Source organism: Hyla sarda, chromosome 1 (assembly GCF_029499605.1).
Source record: "Hyla sarda isolate aHylSar1 chromosome 1, aHylSar1.hap1, whole genome shotgun sequence".
Classification (NCBI taxonomy): domain Eukaryota; kingdom Metazoa; phylum Chordata; class Amphibia; order Anura; family Hylidae; genus Hyla; species Hyla sarda.
In genome coordinates, this window is record NC_079189.1 from 533,982,054 (window position 1) to 534,000,645 (window position 18,592).

Genomic DNA, 18,592 nt, shown 5'->3' on the forward strand with positions numbered 1-18,592 from the left:
GGCTCATTTAGGATGGCACATCAATGTGAGCTGTGGCAAGAAGGTTTGCTGTATCTGTCAGCGTAGTGTCCAGAGCATGGAGGTGCTGCCATGAGACAGGCCAGTACATCAGGAGATGTGGAAGAGGCTGTAGGAGGGCAACAATCCAGCAGCAGGACCGCTACCTCAACCTTTGGGCAAGGAGGAGCAGGAGGAGCCCTGCGAAATGACCTCCAGCAGGCCACAAATGTGGATGTGTCCACTCAAATGGTCCGAAACAGACTCCATGAGGGTGGTATTAAGGCCGTAAGTCCACAGGTGGGAGTTGTGCTTACAGCCCAACACCGTGCAGGACGTTTGGCATTTGCCAGAAAACACCAAGATTGGCAAATTCGCCACTGGCGACCTTTGCTCTTCACAGATGAAAGCAGGTTCACACGGAGCACATGTGACAGACATGACAGAGTCTGAAGACGCCATGGAGAATGTTCTGCTGCCTGCAACATTCTCCAGCATGACCGGTTTGGCGGTGGGTCGGTAATGGTGTGGGGTGGCATTTCTTTGGGGGGCCGCACAGCCCTCCATGTACTTGCCAGAGGTAGCCTGACTGCCATTAGGTACCGAGATGAGATCCTCAGACCCCTTGTGAGACCATATGCTGGTGTGGTTGGCCCTGGGTTCCTCCTAATGCAAGACAATGCTAGACCTCATGTGTCTGGAGTGTGTCAGCAGTTCCTGCAAGAGGAAGGCATTGATGCTATGGACTGGCCCACCTGTTCCCCAGACCTGAATCCGATTGAGCAGATCTGGGACATCATGTCTCGATCCATCCACTGACGCCACGTTACACCACAGACTGTCCAGGAGTAGGCGGATGCTTTAGTTTAGGTCTGGGAGGACATCCCTCAGGAGACCATCTGCCTCCTCATCAGGAGCATGCTCAGGCATTGTAGGGAGGTCCATGGGTTGATACACTTGATTTCCATTGATAATTTTTGTGTGATTTTGTTGTCAGCACATTCAACTATGTAAAGACGAAAGTATTTTGTACGATTAGTTCATTCAATCAGATATAGGATATGTTATCTTAGTGTCCCCTTTATTTTTTTTGAGCAGTGTATATATATATGCAGATGCAAATCAAGTCCAAAGCAAATCTAAGCTCACAAGCAGAAGACACAGGTTACAAGGTTGCAATCTCACAACATATATATATATATATATATATATATATATATATATATATATATATAACAGTCATGGCCATAAATGTTGGCACCCTTGACATTTTTCTACAAAATGAAGTATTTGTCACAGAAAAGGATTGCAGTAACACACGTTTTGCTATACACATGTTTATTCCCTTTGTGTGTATTGGGACTAAACCAAAAAAGGGAGGGAAAAAAAACAAATTGGACATAATGTCACACCAAACTCCAAAAATGGGCTGGACAAAATTATTGGCACCCTTAACTTAATATTTGGTTGAACACCCTTTGGAAAAAATAACTGAAATCAGTTGCTTCCTATAACCGTCAATAAGCTTTTTACACCTATCAGCCGGAATGGTGGACCACTCTTCCTTTGCAAACTGCTCCAGGTCTCTCTTATTGGAAGGGCGCCTTTTCCCAACAGCAATTTTAAGATCTCTCCACAGGTGTTCAATGGGATTTAGATCTGGACTCATTGCTGGCCACTTCAGAACTCTCTAGCGCTTTGTTGCCATCCATTTCTGGGTGCTTTATGATGTATGTTTGGGGTCATTGTCCTGCTGGAAGACCCAAGATCTCAGATGTAAAAACTCAGTTTTCTGACACTGGGCTGTGAAGTGCGACCCAAAATCCGTTGGTAATCCTCAGATTTCATGATGCCTTGCACACATTAAAGGCACCCAGTGCCAGAGGCAGCAAAACAACCCCAAAACATCATTGAACCATCACCATATTTCACTGTAGGTACTGTGTTCTTTTCTTTGTAGGCCTCATTCCATTTTCGGTAAACAGTAGAATAATGTGTTTTACCAAAAAGCTCTATCTTGGTCTCATCTGTCCACAATATGTTTTCCCAGAAAGATTTTGGCTTACTCAAGTTCATTTTGGCAAAATGCAGTCTTGCTTTTTTATGTCTCTGTGTCAGCAGTGGGGTCCTCCTGGGTCTCCTTCCATAGCGTTTCATTTAGTTTAAATGTTGATGGATAGTTTGCGCTGACACTAATGCTCCCTGAGCCTGCAGGACAGCTTGAATATCTTTGGAACTTGTTTGGGGCTGATTATCCACCATCTGGACTATCCTGCGTTGACATCTTTCATCAATTTTTCTCTTCTGTCCACGCCCAGGGAGATTAGCTACAGTGCCATGGGTTGCAAACTTCTTGATAATGTTGCGCACTGTGAACAAAGACAAATCTAGATAACTGGAGAGGAACTTGTAACCTTGAGATTGTTGATATTTTTCCACAATTTTGGTTCTCAAGTCCTCAGACAGTTTTCTTCTCCTCTTTCTGTTGTCCATGCTAAGTGTGGCACACACAGACACACAATGCAAAGGCTAAGTGAACTTCTCTCCTTTTCATCTGCTTTCAGATGTGATTTTTATATTGCCCACACTTGTTACTTGCCCCGGGTGAATTTAAAGGAGCATCACATGCTTGAAACAATCTTATTTTTCCACAATTTTGAAAGGGTGCCAATAATTTTGTCCAGACCATTTTTTGGAGTTTGGAGTGACATTATGTCCAATTAGCTTTTTTTCCTGCCTTTTTTGGTTTAGTTCCAATACACAAAAAGGGAATAAACATGTGTATAGCAAAAATGTGTTACTGCAATCCTTTTCTGTGAGAAATACTTAATATTGTAGAAAAATGTCACGGTTGCCAACATTTACGGCCATGACTGTATGTATACATACATATATATATATATATATATATATATATATATATGGAGAGAGAGCTCTTTCTCTCTCACAAAGAATAGCTGGGTTCTCAGTTAATTTATTAGAAAGTTTAAAGGACAACTGCAGCGGTATGACACTTATCCCATATCCACAGGATAGGGGATAAGTGTTTGATTGCGGGGGGTTCGACCGCTGGGACCCCCGGAGATCTCCCTAATGGGGCGCCGCCATTAGCGCTCATAGTGAGCGCTAAGGCGCGTAGCGTCGACCTAGAGGTCGACGGTGACGCCCCGTCTCCTCCCCGTCCCCATACAGTTCTATGGGGGAGGCGGGGAGGCACGGACGCTGCCTCCCCGCCTCTCCCATAAAGATGTATGGAGGAGGCGTGCCGGCTGCAACGTCATGCTGCGGCTGGCACGCCCCCTGCACGGGAGAGCCACAGCATAGCCGCGGCCCCGAACAGGAGATCACAGGGGGTTCCAGCAGTCGGACCCCCCGCGATCAAACACTTATCCCCTATCCTGTGGATAGGGGATAAGTGTTAATCACGCTGCAGATGTCCTTTAATATGCACTGCCTATATTAGTGATTTCCTACTACTGATGGCTGTAGGCAAAAAGAATCTTATACTTCTAAAGTCCTTATTTATTTACACTTGCTTATTTAAGAATACTGCTAAGTTATGCTTTCATGGCTCTGTCAGGCTGTACAGGCTGCACATCGGCATCCGGTCAAAAAAGATGTTGACATGTAGCCCGACATTTTGCCCATGGGCCCATACACTTCAATGGGCAAAATGTAATCTAATCATGACTACAGTCCATTTCTCAAGCATATATGCTGTATGCTGTATATATGCTGTATGTTTTTATGCCCCAATTAAGAATAGATGTGAGAGAATAATAAATGTTTCCATTATAATGTTCCTATATTTAGGATCCACTTCTGGTTATGGCTTGAAAAAAAAGAATAAAAATCACTGATACAACACACAAGTGTAAATTGCATATATGGCTGTGTAAAGCTGGCAATTCACATAGGGGAGCTGTCAGCTCTCTCCAGATCCCCCATGCATGTGCACGCTTGACTTGGCTGACTGTGCATGTGTTCTCATTTTCTATTTTCTTTATGAAACCAACATACTTGAACCTTTCCCCTATCCCCGTCCCTCCGGAATCCCTTGCAGACATACACACAAGGGTCAGGTAACCTATCAATAGTGTGCCTGATGGAAACTAATGCAAGGCCAGGAAAACATACAAGCTCTACGCTGATATCAAGCTCAGGAAGACATTGCTACAAAGCTCTGGTGACATTGTATTTAATATATCAGAGTTAAATGTAAAACTATTCATAGGAGTTATTTGCTATTAACAAATATATATATATACCGTATATATATATATATATATATATATATATATATATAGATAGATAGATAGATAGATAGATATATATATATATATATATATATATATATTTGAAAATGCTCCTGTAGTTTTTTATTTTTACTGCAGTAATGTTTCTCTTATGGACAATATGAGAACAGTGACATCTAGTGTGCAGAAGAGGAACAGTTGGAGAATAGAAATTTACTTCACCCAGTAATGTTGCTTAATAATGACAATGGGGGCATTTATAAAGGTTTTTACACTGCTTCTCAGTGTAAATTTGTCACAGATTTGGCACACTTGCATAAAAAGAGTGCGATGTTTCAATGTGAAGCACCCTGCGTGATTTCTACAATAACTGCTGTAGTACACGGTTTTTGTCCTTCATTTTGCAGTGGTTACTGATTTATGAAATGCGACTTTTCTTTTTTTTTAAAGTCGCAAGTTTGTCGCAAGGACCTCAATTACAAAAACCAAAGAATCTCCAAGGAATTCCCAAGGAGATAATTATAATCAGAAACCCCTTTGAGGTCGTAGCCCCTCCGGGATTAAATCCCTTTAACTAGTGAGCCCCCCCCCCCCCCCTTTTTTTTTAAACTATTTATATCTATATTATATCTCCATTAAAATATTTCCCTGTGTTCTTCTATATACAGTGCAGTTAACTTTAAAATTATAAAGGGGTGCAATCCTTGTATAAATGACACTTCTCATTCATTTATTGCAGTGGAGAGGTTAGCTATTTCACTCTGTATGAGATTGCCTTAGTCAAACTGACTTCATATAATGGAACAGTGCCCTTTATTTTCAGAGCAGAATTTACTATCTATTCTTCCTAATCAAGATCACTTTGCTTGCTAAAAGCTCACAGCTGTACCTCCCTGACGTTTCGCCAGACTTAGCCAGCTTTGTCAAGGGCCGAGGTGGCAGTGTCATCCATCATCTCCACTGCAATGCATGACAAGTGTCATATTTATACAGGGATCGCATCCCTTTATAATTTTAAAGATTACTGCATTGTATAAAGGAGTACACAGGGCAATATTTTAATGGAGAGATATTAAAGATATACCGTATTTATCGGCGTATAACACGCACTTTTTAGGCTAAAATTTTTGGCCTAAAGTCTATGTGCGTGTTATACGCCGATACATCCCCAGGAAAGGCAGGGGGAGAGAGGCCGTCGCTGGCCGCTTCTCTCCCCCTGCCTTTCCTGGGGTCTAGAGCCCTGCTGCCAGCCCTTCTCTCCCCCTGGCTATCAGTGCCGCTGCCCGTTCTGTCCGATAGCCAGGCCTCCTGCACGGCGCGGCGCACTGACGTCATGCGCCGCGCCGTGCAGCGCATAGCAGCGACGCAGGGGACGCACGCCGGAGGCCTGCAGCAGCGCGGATCCGACCCCGGCAACAAGTAATTATGCCACCGGGGATGGGGGGAGGCAACGGGGCAGCGGCATCGGCAATGGGTGCCGCTGCCCCTTCTCTCCCCCTGGCTGTCGGCGCCACTTCTCTCCCCCTGGCTGTTGGCGCCGGCAATGGGGCGCCGGCACCGATAGTCAGAGGGACAGAACGGGCAGCGGCGCCGATAGCCAGGGGGAGAGAAGGGCCGGCAGCAGGGCTCTAGACCAAAGGAAAGGCAGGGGGAGAGAAGCGGGCAGCAATGGCCTCTCTCCCCCTGCCTTTCCTGGGGGTGTATCGGGGTATACACGCGCACACATGCACCCTCATTTTACCATGGATATTTGGGTAAAAAACTTTTTTTACCCAAATATCCTTGGTAAAATGAGGGTGCGTGTTATAGGCCGGTGCGTGGTATACCCCGATAAATACGGTAAATCCTTTTTTTTTTATTTTTTTTTTTTTTTAAAGGGGGTCCACTAGTTTTAGTCCCTAAGAGGCATAAGCCTCAAATGGTTTTGTGATTATAAAACCTTCAGTTACACCACAATCATAAATAAACCCAGACGTGGTTTACAAAATTGCCTGCGGAGAGTATTTTTTTTAAAAATTGCAGTTTTTGTTCAACAAGTTAAAAAGTCTCAACAAAGTCACAGAGGAGGACCATAGAAAGTGGCGTACTGAAGTGTAATTGCAAATAAATGTGTACTAGCCCCATCTTTATCACATGCCCTGCAGCATTTAATAAATGTGGTGCTCGTACATGTTGCCACAACACAAAAAAAAGGTGTAGAAAAATCATTCACCTACACCATCCTTGATAAATGTCCCCCTATTGCCCTGATTTACTAAGAGAGTTGGGTTTTTATTGGCGCGGAATGTTGTTTCAGACTTATATGATTCCTCTCTATTTACTATGGGGACACAGTGGTTGGGAAAGTTCTGATGAGCTTTTTCTTGGTGTGAATTTCCAGCCATTTATACAATAGTTTTGTGTGAATTCAATAGTAAATGCATGATGCTTTATTTTGCTATATTATATTGTATAGTTTAGAAGTAAAAACATCTACCATATATACTTGATTATAAGCCGAGTTTTTCAGCACGATTTTTCGTGCTGAAAATGCCCCCCCCTCGGCTTATACTCGAGTGAACTCTCCGCCTGTCAATCCCTTTCAGTAGTCTTCAACCTGCGGACCTCCAGATGTTGCAAAACTACAACTCCCAGCATGCCCGGACAGCCATCGGCTGTCCGGGCATGCTGGGAGTTGTAGTTTTGAAACATCTGGAGGTCCACAGGTTGAAGACCACTGCGGCCTTCGTCATCATCTAGACGCCCCTTTAGTTTTCTTCTCACCTCCCCTCGGTGGGAAGGAAGGGTGAGCTGGTTCAAGGCAACGTCACTATTCCGGGGCCGGGCCATGATCGGAGAAGAGGGCCTCCCGGTGAAAATGGACAGCCTGGAATGACTAACCCTCCCCACCGGACGGTCCCTGCAGCATAGATGGCCCGGACCAGCTCACCCTTCATTCCCACCGGGGGGAGGTGAGTAGAAAACTAAAGGGGGGTCTGGATGATGACGAAGGCCGCAGAGGTCTTCAACCTGCAGACCTCCAGATGTTTCAAAACTACAAATCCCAGCATGTTCGGGCATGCTGGGAATTGTAGTTTTGCAACATCTGGAGGTCCGCAGGTTGAAGACCACTGAAGGGATCGACAGCAAGTGATGATGAAGGGGGGAATGATGACGGGGGTGATGATTAAGGGGGTGAAGATGACGGGGGTGTGGATGATGATGGGGGGATGATGACATGGGGAGATGATGACATGGGGAGATGATGTATTTTCCACCCTAGGCTTATAGTCGAGTCAATAACTTTTCCTGGGTTTTTGGGGTGAAATTAGGGGCCTCGGCTTATAGTCGGGTCGGCTTATACTCGAGTGTATACGGTAGTTAATAAACTAGTAACAACCATTAAATTGGGAAGTTTACATGTTATCCTAAGTACATGCATACCATAATTTTTTTAGTCTCACATTACCTTTTTGCTCAGTTTCTTGTGTGCTTTACTGGGTCTTTTATTTATTTATTTATTATTTACAAAAAAAAAACTATTATTTACCCCACTTACCTCTCATTCTCCTTGTTCTTTCCTCTTTTTTTTATGAACTTGAGAGACGTCTCATAGCTCAGCTTTATTAACTATATGGAACTAGATATCCAAGTCATACATACCATACAGATATACCATACGGCTCCCCCTCAGCCCTGATTGATCCCATTCCTTTTGCTGGTGATAGGAAATTGAGCAGGACTCATCGTACCAGGGACCTTTCTGTTCTGGGGAGGGGGAGTGGGGCTGCAAAATCAGATGCCATAATAGGAGGCCCAATTAATGTTTCCTTTTTGTCCCCTTTCTCCTATCTACACCACTCTTAAATATATGTAATTCTGATGCATCTTTTCCAACAGACCTTGAAAAATACAAGTTCACTGATAGCGAATTGGTAAACTGCACATTTCAGGATCCAAAGGTGGGATGTCAGATCACATTTGATGATGACTACAGTGCCTACTGGATCTATTTTGTGAATTTCTTGGGAACACTTGCTGTCCTTCCAGGCAACATTGTGTCGGCTCTTTTGATGGACAAAATCGGCAGATTGACAATGCTGGGTAAGTCATATTTTGCTGTCAAATTTATTATGCAATTGCTATTAAATGGACTGTATGGGATTAGAAAAACATGGCTTCTATCTTCCAAAAACAGCTGTACTATGTCCAAAAACTATAACTGATCAGCACCTCTGAAAACAATTAAATAAATGTACAAGTTATATTGGCATAGATGAAACGCAAGCTCACAAAAAAATGCAGCAGCACTCTACAAACACTAAGACGTATGAGAACTCTGAATATATAATTTATTTTGGACTGCGTTACTGCTATATTTACTGTACATGCAAAAATATGGTAGTTAGTGCACAATTGTGTGAACCCACCTTCCGAAACATGGTCAGATGTGACCCTAACGTTAACAGAGGCCACTTTTGATGACTCATTCCCTTGTAACCCTTGTCACCAGATTTTATCCAATATAACCAGTGATAATACGTTATATGGAGAAAAAAGGTTTCTCACCAGGTCCAGATGTCCTCCTTCACATCTGTGATGATGTCATATGCTAATGAGTCTCAAGTAGTCATTGGGGCATGTGGCATCCCAAAGTAGTCACTACGTCCCGCGCTAAAAATGCCAGCCCAGGCACAGCTGACGTCACTGCTCTTCACTGAAATGTTGTGGAGGCCCACAAGCAGCGATATTCCTGGGAATCCAGCGACTTCTGGGCTAGTGTGGGGCTTTCAATCACACCCATGTAGGCATGATTACAGTCCAGAACGCGGTGACTACTTTGCAGTCCCGCCGCCCCCATGACCCCCATTTTAGTCTCATTAGCATATGGAAGTGTGGTGTCCCGGTACCTTGCTTGTTGCATACGGTACCTTGTATGGTGGTCCCCAAAGTCAGAGTTACTACCCTCTGTCCAGGTGGGACAGCCCCTAGTCGACTCTCTTCTTTTCTAATTTTATAATGTTTATGTGTACATATTTAATAATGTGTTTATTTACGATAATGTATAGTATACTTACATTGTTAGCGTCGCAGGACCTTCGGTCATGTGACTATGTTAATTCCTCTATGGTATGTTAGAGGACCTTTGGAGGTCCTTGGTTCACATGTTTACCCATAACTCTATGTAAAGGTGATTGACAGAAGTATTGGACCAATTAGCTCTAGTCCAGCCCCTGCCCATATAAGGGAGCTGTAGCCAATGATTGCCCTCTTGGGTTGCTGCTCTCGTGGATGCCGGACTAGCAAGACGCATCTGCGCAAATATCAAAGACAGGCTAGGCCAGAAAACCTACTGGCCTCAGCCTAAACTAAACTGTGAGTTCTAAACTATTCCCCGCTAAAGCTAGTGTAACTACTGGACCAAAACTAAATCCCCTAAATCCAGTGGAACAGCGCATATCAGTCTACGAACTCTAAAACCCTTAAGGTCCCAACCACTGTCAATCTCTAAGTGACTTTGCATGTATAGAGACTGTTCCAGTTAGGAAGCTTGCATAAAATCTTCAGTAAAGTTTCGACTGTTTTCAGCAAACTCTCTGGTTGTGGACATTCAATTATTCTATACCTCCCTATCGCTCTTGGGAATGGTGGCGGTAGGAAAAGCTTTACAGAGGAGCCCTCACTCTGGCGTAACGAATAGAAAGGGTTAACAAGACACCCTTTAGTCACTGCACAGCTACACCCCATATACCCTACTTTCCCAGGCTACCACAGAGGCACTTTTTAAAACGCTGGGTTCCACCAGTTTTATTGGATAAAATCTGGTAACAGGTTCCATATAAATCAATTTTTATGCAAAAAGGTGCAGGTTATCTAATTATTTCATGCCAATTCTTTAATTCTAGTGTGCCGACTTGTATTGACTTGGCACAATGGTTAGGTAATTCAACTTAATGAACATTATGAGAGGTAATAAAAAGAACACCAGAGGGCACTCAAGTATGTAATATAATATTTTACATGATCTATTGGAAAATGTAATATTTAGTAGTGAGGGAAAGATAAAAGTGAAAATAAAACTAACATAGACAATTTCTAAGTCCCTGCCAGCTGCTTATTTGTTCAAAAGTTGCAGATTTTGTGCAAAGATTTATAAATTTTTTGCACAAAAATGTGTGACTTTTCAATAAATACGCTGCTTGTCTCCCCCATGTAAAGATGAAATCCCCAATATATTTCTCCTGTTGTATCTCCATTCAGGGGGTTCTATGGTGCTCTCTGGCATTAGCTGTTTCTTCCTCTGGTTCGGTACCAGTGAGTCCATGATGGTGGGAATGTTGTGTGTCTACAATGGTCTTACAATTTCTGCTTGGAATTCTTTGGACGTAGTGACTGTGGAGCTGTACCCAACAGACAAGAGGTAAGGGCACAAGCTCCCACTTTCACCTATAATCTGTTTTGTCATACTGCACTATGGGCATCAAAGCAAAGTCCTCGATTTTGTTGATGTGTCGCTCACTTTGGTTGAATTACTTCTGTACACATCTTAGAATGAGATTGACAGCCCTTAAGGTTGCATTTTAATTTTCTCCTTTATTCAATTTTGAGAAGCAGCTGGTGCTTGGTTATGAGTGATTGATTTCTGGAATCCTGATAGATTATTTAATTATCGGGCAACATAATTGGCATCATTTACATATAGGCTTTCTAAACAACATACAAACAGGCCAGCCAAAAATATACCTGACAATTATATCAAGGTAATTGCCTTTTGTCTGGATAATTCTTTATACTTGAAATTAGAGATAGAAAATACATGTTTGAGATAGAAAATAAGAGTTAAAAGAAACACCAAAGAGACGGTATAATAGAGAGTTATAAGAGTGACTGCAGATGAAAAATTGTTGACTTATGGGTTAACATGATCATAAGAAATATATTTCTGATGTGCAGATACATGTGATGTGTAGATATATAGGCCCAGATTTATCAAAGAATGTCTACAGTAGAGCTATGTTCCCACGTTTATTTGGGTGGTGTACTTGACTAGCGTGCATCTTATTTATCAAGAAGGTGCAGCAGGATGATGAATTTTGTGCAGCTCTGCTGTGGTGGGAAAAGCTCTACCACATACACTTTTTCTAGATGCTTGTGAAGTAGACACTTTCCCAGGTCCTGAATTTGGCAGGTTAGGTGTTTTTATTTACTTTCACAGAGCTGCCTGGACATTTTTACTTGCATTTTAGATGCTACAATCAAATTTGATTGCGGTGTCTAAGGGGTTAAAGCCGGGCATCACCATGAACTATGATGTCTGGCATTAGACATAGGTCTTGGTGGCAGATAGGCGCCAGGACCACCCAGCTATGACCCGCGCTCAGCTTCTGAGCACGTGTCATAGAAGGGGAGAGGGACGCTGTCACCCACAAGAGGTTAAAGGTTGAATTGCGGAAGGTAGAAATTACTCTCACTCCTACTGGTAGGTGGTGTAGCTTTGCGCCTAAAAAAGTACCTTTACGCACAAAATAATGACTTTTAAATATGTGACCACTGCACGGTCAAAAAGAAAAAGTTCTACGGGTAGGCAAAAAGAGTGCAACTGTATATATCAAAAGGCGCATAAAAGTCTCAAAATATGCTGCTTGTGCCTGAACTGCGCCAAAACATGGACAAAAAAAATGTTCTTAAAGCAATGAGAAATCTCCCCCATAGTATACATACTGTATATATGGATATATAAGTGGTCCAAGCAGCTGTAATGGGGCCAAATGGAACACTTATCAAAGGCAAAGGAGAACTGACCGAAGTATCATGCCTCCTATTGTTCCTACAAAGGATATAAAGTTGGTGGGAAGGGAGGTTGGAGCAAAACGAGATAGCAGTATGATGCTATAGCTAACGAGAGTAAAGAGGTAGCAGTTGTATCTGGGTCCTAGTGCCGGTAGAGCCCATTGGGGTCCAAAGCAAAAATGAGTGAGTGTGAGAGGAAATGTTTAGAGTGGTGGAGGAAAGGATGACACTGGTAGAACTGAGGTTGTGTGTGGACTAGTATCTGGGAATGAGAGAGGAAATATAAAATGGAGTAGAATTGGATGAGGCTTTATTAGGTTATTGTGAGCACTAGGACCAGAACCAGTGATCATCACTGTGATATCATATATGTATGATTTATGAACTTGTCTGCTCTTACAATCTGTCTGATCTTATGTATTTCATTGCAGATCTACAGGTTTCGGCTTTTTGAATGCACTATGTAAGGCGGCAGCAGTTCTCGGAAACTTAATATTCGGTTCACTTGTGGGAATCACTAAAGCCATACCTATTCTTCTAGCCTCAGCCGTCCTTGTATGTGGAGGTCTGGTGGGACTTCGGCTGCCAGACACAAGAAACCAGGTGTTGATGTAAATGGGATCAAAAGCCATTTCGGATACAATTATTTTTTGTATTCCCTGAAAAAAACAAAAGCAAAAAACAAAAAAAGGATAAAATACTCAACATTTCATTGAGAAGCCAGAACACATCTTGTTAACACAATGTACTGTAGATGTCTTTGCTGTGCTGTGTGTGTAGAACTAGCGTTTTCCAAATGATTTTCATTTATTTTGCTTCTTCCATAGCGTTTACATTGGATGATGCTTTTTATTTCCTACGTGTTTGGTTTTGGTTGGTCAGTTCAACATTGGCCGAGTTAAATGCACTCAGAAACCAGGCGCTTATACTGAGCAAGTTATAAGACCACAGGAATAATGCCAAAGATCAGTCCAAAACATGGTTCTACCAGTTGTGTCTCATCAAAATAATGTCTGTGCCTGTATGTTTTTCTGCCCATTCAGAATTACTTGTGTCCAAATATCACAGCAAGTATTATATAAGCTATAATCATTATTGTTTCAATACTTAATACACATAATACACAAATGAGTGACCCTATATATTCTAATCTGTGGCCAATCTGAAGCAAAGATAAGCAGCCATGTGCCATAAATGGATATTTCTATATTTAGAGCAGTAAGGCTGGCCCTGAGTGAAAATGTTTAATACATAAGAGTATAATCCCTACTTCCCACCAAGAACTTTATATTTGCAAAGGCAACAACCCACAGGGCCTCTTGCATCTGGGATATGATTGGCTGTTATGAGCTCTCATAGATGAGGCTTACAATATATCAAACTTGTACTTATACATATTTTAAAAAAATGAATACAAAAAAATAAAAATAAATATATATATATATATATATATATATATATATATATGAAAAGTGTATAAAGATGTTGAAAGTTGAGACAAAGGAAAGTAGACACCAAGGTGTAACTTATACTGCAAAATGTTGAACGCTGCTTTAAAGGGGTTGTCCCAAATGTAAAAGTTGTCCCCTATCCACAAGATAATAATAATTACAAGCTGATCAGTTGGGGTCCAGCACGAATACTCGTCCATCACTTTATTCACTCTCTATGGCACTTCCAGACATTGCCAAGCACTGAACTTTAAGGGGAACTAAGCTGCAGTAACCCAGATTGGCCACTACGCAATGTATGGAGCATTGCAGTTCAGGCTCTGTTCACTGCACATGTCGGCACCAGTGCTCGGCACTCCACCTATCTGATATTCATGATCCCTGCTAAACATAGGTGGTAAGTCACCAGCATGTACCGTCCCTTTATACTATTTCTACAATAGGTTACATATTATGAAATATATTATGCAATATCTATTTATGCAATCTATTTAAATTACAAGCTAGAGTTATTAATATAAATAGTTTCTTATTACTTTATATTTAAAACTATATAAAAAAAAATTAAATAAGCTGCTTTCATTGGGTGTGCATAAAAAAGATCTCTCTCTATATCTTATAGTATTTTTCTGATTTGGACCTGTAAATCCCCTGTAAATATTTAACATGTATGATGTAGGATTTTTTCACTTGCTTTGGCCGTGTAAAGGAAACCATGATATTTAGAGGTCTGGATAAAATATGTAAGCCAGGTTGCTCCTGCTTCCAGATATACTGGATAATAACACATAATGTAAATGCCTACAAAAGTTTCCCTTTATCTCTTGCCATACCCACAGTACAGACCATCAATGTCTGATAGGTGGTGGTCCTACCTCTATGACCAGCAGCACCAGTGGCCACATCCAGTTAGTCCTTGACTGGATGTGGCCACCTTTAGCTTCCAAAGTTAGGAACCCCAGCCTATCAGACATTTGTCATACCTCTGGGAGCAAAGCAGGAACAAAGCCTGCTTTGTTCCCGGAGGTATGTCCGCTGTTTAATGCTGTTTACCTAGCGTGGAGTGGCTGCAGAGACCTTGTCTTCCTTCGCATGTTACCCCATGGTTGTACTTGGATTGGAGTACAACCGCTCATGGTAAGCACAATCCACACTGAGCGTTACCATATACTGAGGGTAATACACAGATGAGCACATCCTGTTCTTTTGCTTTTCAGTTATCAGACATTTTGGCAAGGTAACGGTAAAGATAGGAATCCCTTTTAATATCAAATAAGGTTTCCAAGATGACATAATATTTAAAAAATGAAATAAATAACTAAACCCCCATATTCTCCACCACCATTTTGTTCTTGCTGGCTGCTCTCCATTGGCTGCATCCATTGTAAACATTGACCACAACATGATGTGCTGTCTATGTGAATCCATGTGTATGTGGTCTCATAGCAGTCTTACTCTTAGTAACTGCTATGTTATCACTTGTACTTGACATCTGAAGTACAGGACATCATGCTGCAGTCAGTTTATACCAGAAAGGTGGTCCATGGACTAGGAATTGCTCCTTTAGATATATAGGTAATTTTTTTTATTTCATTTTTAAATTTTTTGTTTCTGTATTTATTTTGGTTTTTTTTTAATTCAAGAAATGCTTTGCTCACCCAATGCTACAGCTTCCATGTAGATAAAAGAGGGCGCACAGACAATTTCGTAGACAGCAATCTCATATCATTTCAAAATACTGAGGAAAAAAAAAGGTCCAGCATCACCTGAAATAAAACATTTTCTTTATTTCACTTTTATTTCACTATGCATTTTGAGAACCTTCAAGAACCATGAAAAGGATTTATCATTGTTTTTAGAGCTGTTTTTGTGTATATATTTATCTCACAGTTGGCGCTGCGCAGTGTCTCAGACTCTTTTTTGAGACTTTTTGGTTTACACTTTCTTTTCTTTTTTCTTTTTTATTGTGTGTATGAACCAGCGGTTAGGCTTTTGCAGTGGTAATGAATTTATCAACTTGGACTTTTTTTTTAAAAGTCATACATTTTCAAGCAAAAAACACCAAAAAGTCTCAAAAATACACCAACACAGACCTAGCTTTGATTTTTAGTGTGTGTGTAGACCAGAATTTCAGATAATGTGCACCTGCACATTACCAGCACACAAAAAAAGGTGTCCAAAATGCTTCACCTCCAATGATGAATGCCCCCATTTTTCTTACATTCTGATCATATTTTAAATGAAGAAATAAACCCAAATTTGTATTTAAAGTGATGCTGGATTTGCCAATATTATGGAACCCGAGGTTTACTTGAGATTTTCCAACTTTGCTTGGGTCTTTGTACATGGTATTTGTATCCTGCGTGTCAATTTCTGTGTTCTGTACCTTGGTCAAGTTAACCTGACAATTCACAAACATTGTTTATTTCTGTTCCCTTGTACAGTCACAACAAGGCAAAGATATTTTTTTAATCGCAAACCGATGTTACTCTGAGCCATAGAACTACTAAACCTAGTAGAAAATTGTTTACTTGTTTCCAACAACATAGGATTTGTAGGTTTGCCTTTCCTCTAAGAATCACTTCTGCGAGGTTCATACTGATATTTACTATTCCAGCTCTGCATCCAAGTAAGCAAGCTTCACCAAGCGCCATGTTCCCTAATGTATGTACCAGCATGATGTGTGGATTCAAAAACTCTCATTATTTTTTTGTCTGTTGGAGTGGACTCGTCAATGACCGGGGGCTATGTATGTCCTCACTAGAGATATGTTAGTGATCAGTGCTAAGATGGAGGCCTACTCAAAATGTATGTAGACGTGACTGATACCCATCACTGGACTTAACCATTCTGCGAAACATTCTGTTCCGAGAAGTAAAGAGCCATTAAGAAGCTGGAATCTTCCATTATGAAAATATTAGCGTGTGGTTATAAAACCCTTTAAGTGCAAGGAATACTGCTGGCCTAATGTTTAGGTCAGTCACCCTACTTGTGGTCAGCCAGACCTGCCTGCTTCTTGTTTAAGTGTTACAGTTGTGAACCCATTGTCCTGTATGCTAACGCTAAATGTGTCCAGTTGCCAAACAAACCCAACCTTTCTACAGATGTTTCATAAGCCGGTGCTGTGTGTACAATTGTGAAAGGGCATGCTCTATGTCACATGACCGTATGTACATGAAAGTATCCCATGTGTATAAGTTTTCCCAACAAACATCCATTTTACTTGTAATTAAACACAAAGATATTTAATGAAGAGCAAACTGAGAAAAGAGTATTTTTCCTTCTGCTATATACAAATAAAGATTGATACTATAATGACTACTGAGAAACAGTCTATCATTAAAGCTGGGTAGGTTGCTATAGGGGGCAAGGTTTGTGGTCACAACTAGATTCTGAAGATTGAAGAGGCCTTGGTGCAATACATTTTTGGCCCTATTTTCACACCGGACCTCGTAAGCAGTGCTGTGTCTTCTCTTGGGGAACTGTCTTGTTATTCCAGCCCTGGCAGTCTGGTTGGAGTCCTGCAGGCCGGTTGAGGTGGTCTAGAGTTACACCCCTGCCTTAAAAGTAACCTATGGACATGCCAGTTTTCACTAAATGTGACTCTCCTCTTAGTACATTTGGAGGCTCAAAATGTCTCTCTACTTCAACTTTGGAGACTAGTACAAAAAACTTGGTGTGGTAGTTAGGAGCTCCGAGATATGTATCTGTATAAAAATGTCTAATTTATATTGCAGAATGATCTGGTTATTATGATAGGATGTATTCAATACTACACTACAACATTTAGTGAAAACTGGCATGTCCATAGGTTACTTTTGAAGGCAGGGGTGTAACTAGGGAGGGGCATTCAGTGCATGTGCACCAGGTGTTGTATACAGGGGGGGGAGGCCAACAAGCCAATCTGCATTAGCATTTACAATCAAGGCTAAGGCAAAAAATAGAATCTTTTACCCGGCTGATGGAAGAACTACAACTCCACCTGATGGTTCCCCCTTGGTTTACAGTTTGATATTTAAATGGGTACTCTCATTAAAGTAATTTTTTTTTATTATAAAGATTATGCAAAAATAAACATGTTTCTAATATATGTTAACTTAAAAAAATCTAGTTTTTATAGTTTTTTTCACATTATAAAACCTGGCCACTAGGTGTCACCCTATATGGCACAGGAAGCATTTTCACCCCCTTACGTTGAGCACGTTCGGACCACTGCTGGCCGGGCATCGTGGTCCAGCGTGGTCCGAAATGCTCGTTCACAGCTCGCTCTCTGCCTGTATATGAAACAGGCAGAGAGCGAGCACATCGCTCATACGCGCGCGCGGTGCACATGCCAATCAAGGCTAAGGCAAAAAATAGAATCTTTTACCCGGCTGATGGAAGAACTACAACTCCACCTGATGGTTCCCCCTTGGTTTACAGTTTGATATTTAAATGGGTACTCTCATTAAAGTAATTTTTTTTATTATAAAGATTATGCAAAAATAAACATGTTTCTAATATATGTTAACTTAAAAAAATCTAGTTTTTATAGTTTTTTTCACATTATAAAACCTGGCCACTAGGTGTCACCCTATATGGCACAGGAAGCATTTTAACCCCCTTACGTTGAGCACGTTCGGACCACTGCTGGCCGGGCATCGTGGTCCAGCGTGGTCCAAAATGCTCGTTCACAGCTCGCTCTCTGCCTGTATATGAAACAGGCAGAGAGCGAGCACATCGCTCATACGTGAGCACGTTCGGACCACTGCTGGCCGGGCATCGTGGTCCAGCGTGGTCCGAAATGCTCGTTCACAGCTCGCTCTCTGCCTGTATATGAAACAGGCAGAGAGCGAGCACATCGCTCATACGCGCGCGCGGTGCGCGGTGTGGATAGGGGATAAGTGTTTATCACGCTGCAGATGTCCTTTAACCCCTTAAGGACACATGACGTTCTCATACGTCTCCATTTCCGAGTCCTTAAGGACACATGACGTATGAGAACATCATGTGTTTTACCGGCCCCCCCGCAGCCATCTGGAGCGGAGCCGGTGCCCGATGCCTGCTGAAATCGTTCAGCAGGCATCGGGGCATATCGCCCAGGGGGGTCATGATGACCCTCCATGTCGAGGATGGCCG

At 41.8% G+C, this 18,592-nt stretch overlaps 1 protein-coding gene across 1 annotated transcript in view; it reads left to right on the top strand.

The window, feature by feature from the left end:
- Window positions 1-16,792, top strand: part of SV2C (synaptic vesicle glycoprotein 2C) — a 203,917-nt gene extending 187,125 nt beyond the window's left edge. The window contains exons 11-13 of the mRNA XM_056540338.1: window positions 8,133-8,336; window positions 10,494-10,653; window positions 12,455-16,792. Of these exons, the coding sequence (XP_056396313.1) occupies window positions 8,133-8,336; window positions 10,494-10,653; window positions 12,455-12,638 (548 nt within the window). The 3' untranslated portion in view covers window positions 12,639-16,792. The remainder of the gene's footprint in view (window positions 1-8,132; window positions 8,337-10,493; window positions 10,654-12,454) is intronic.
- Window positions 16,793-18,592: the final 1,800 nt, after the last annotated feature.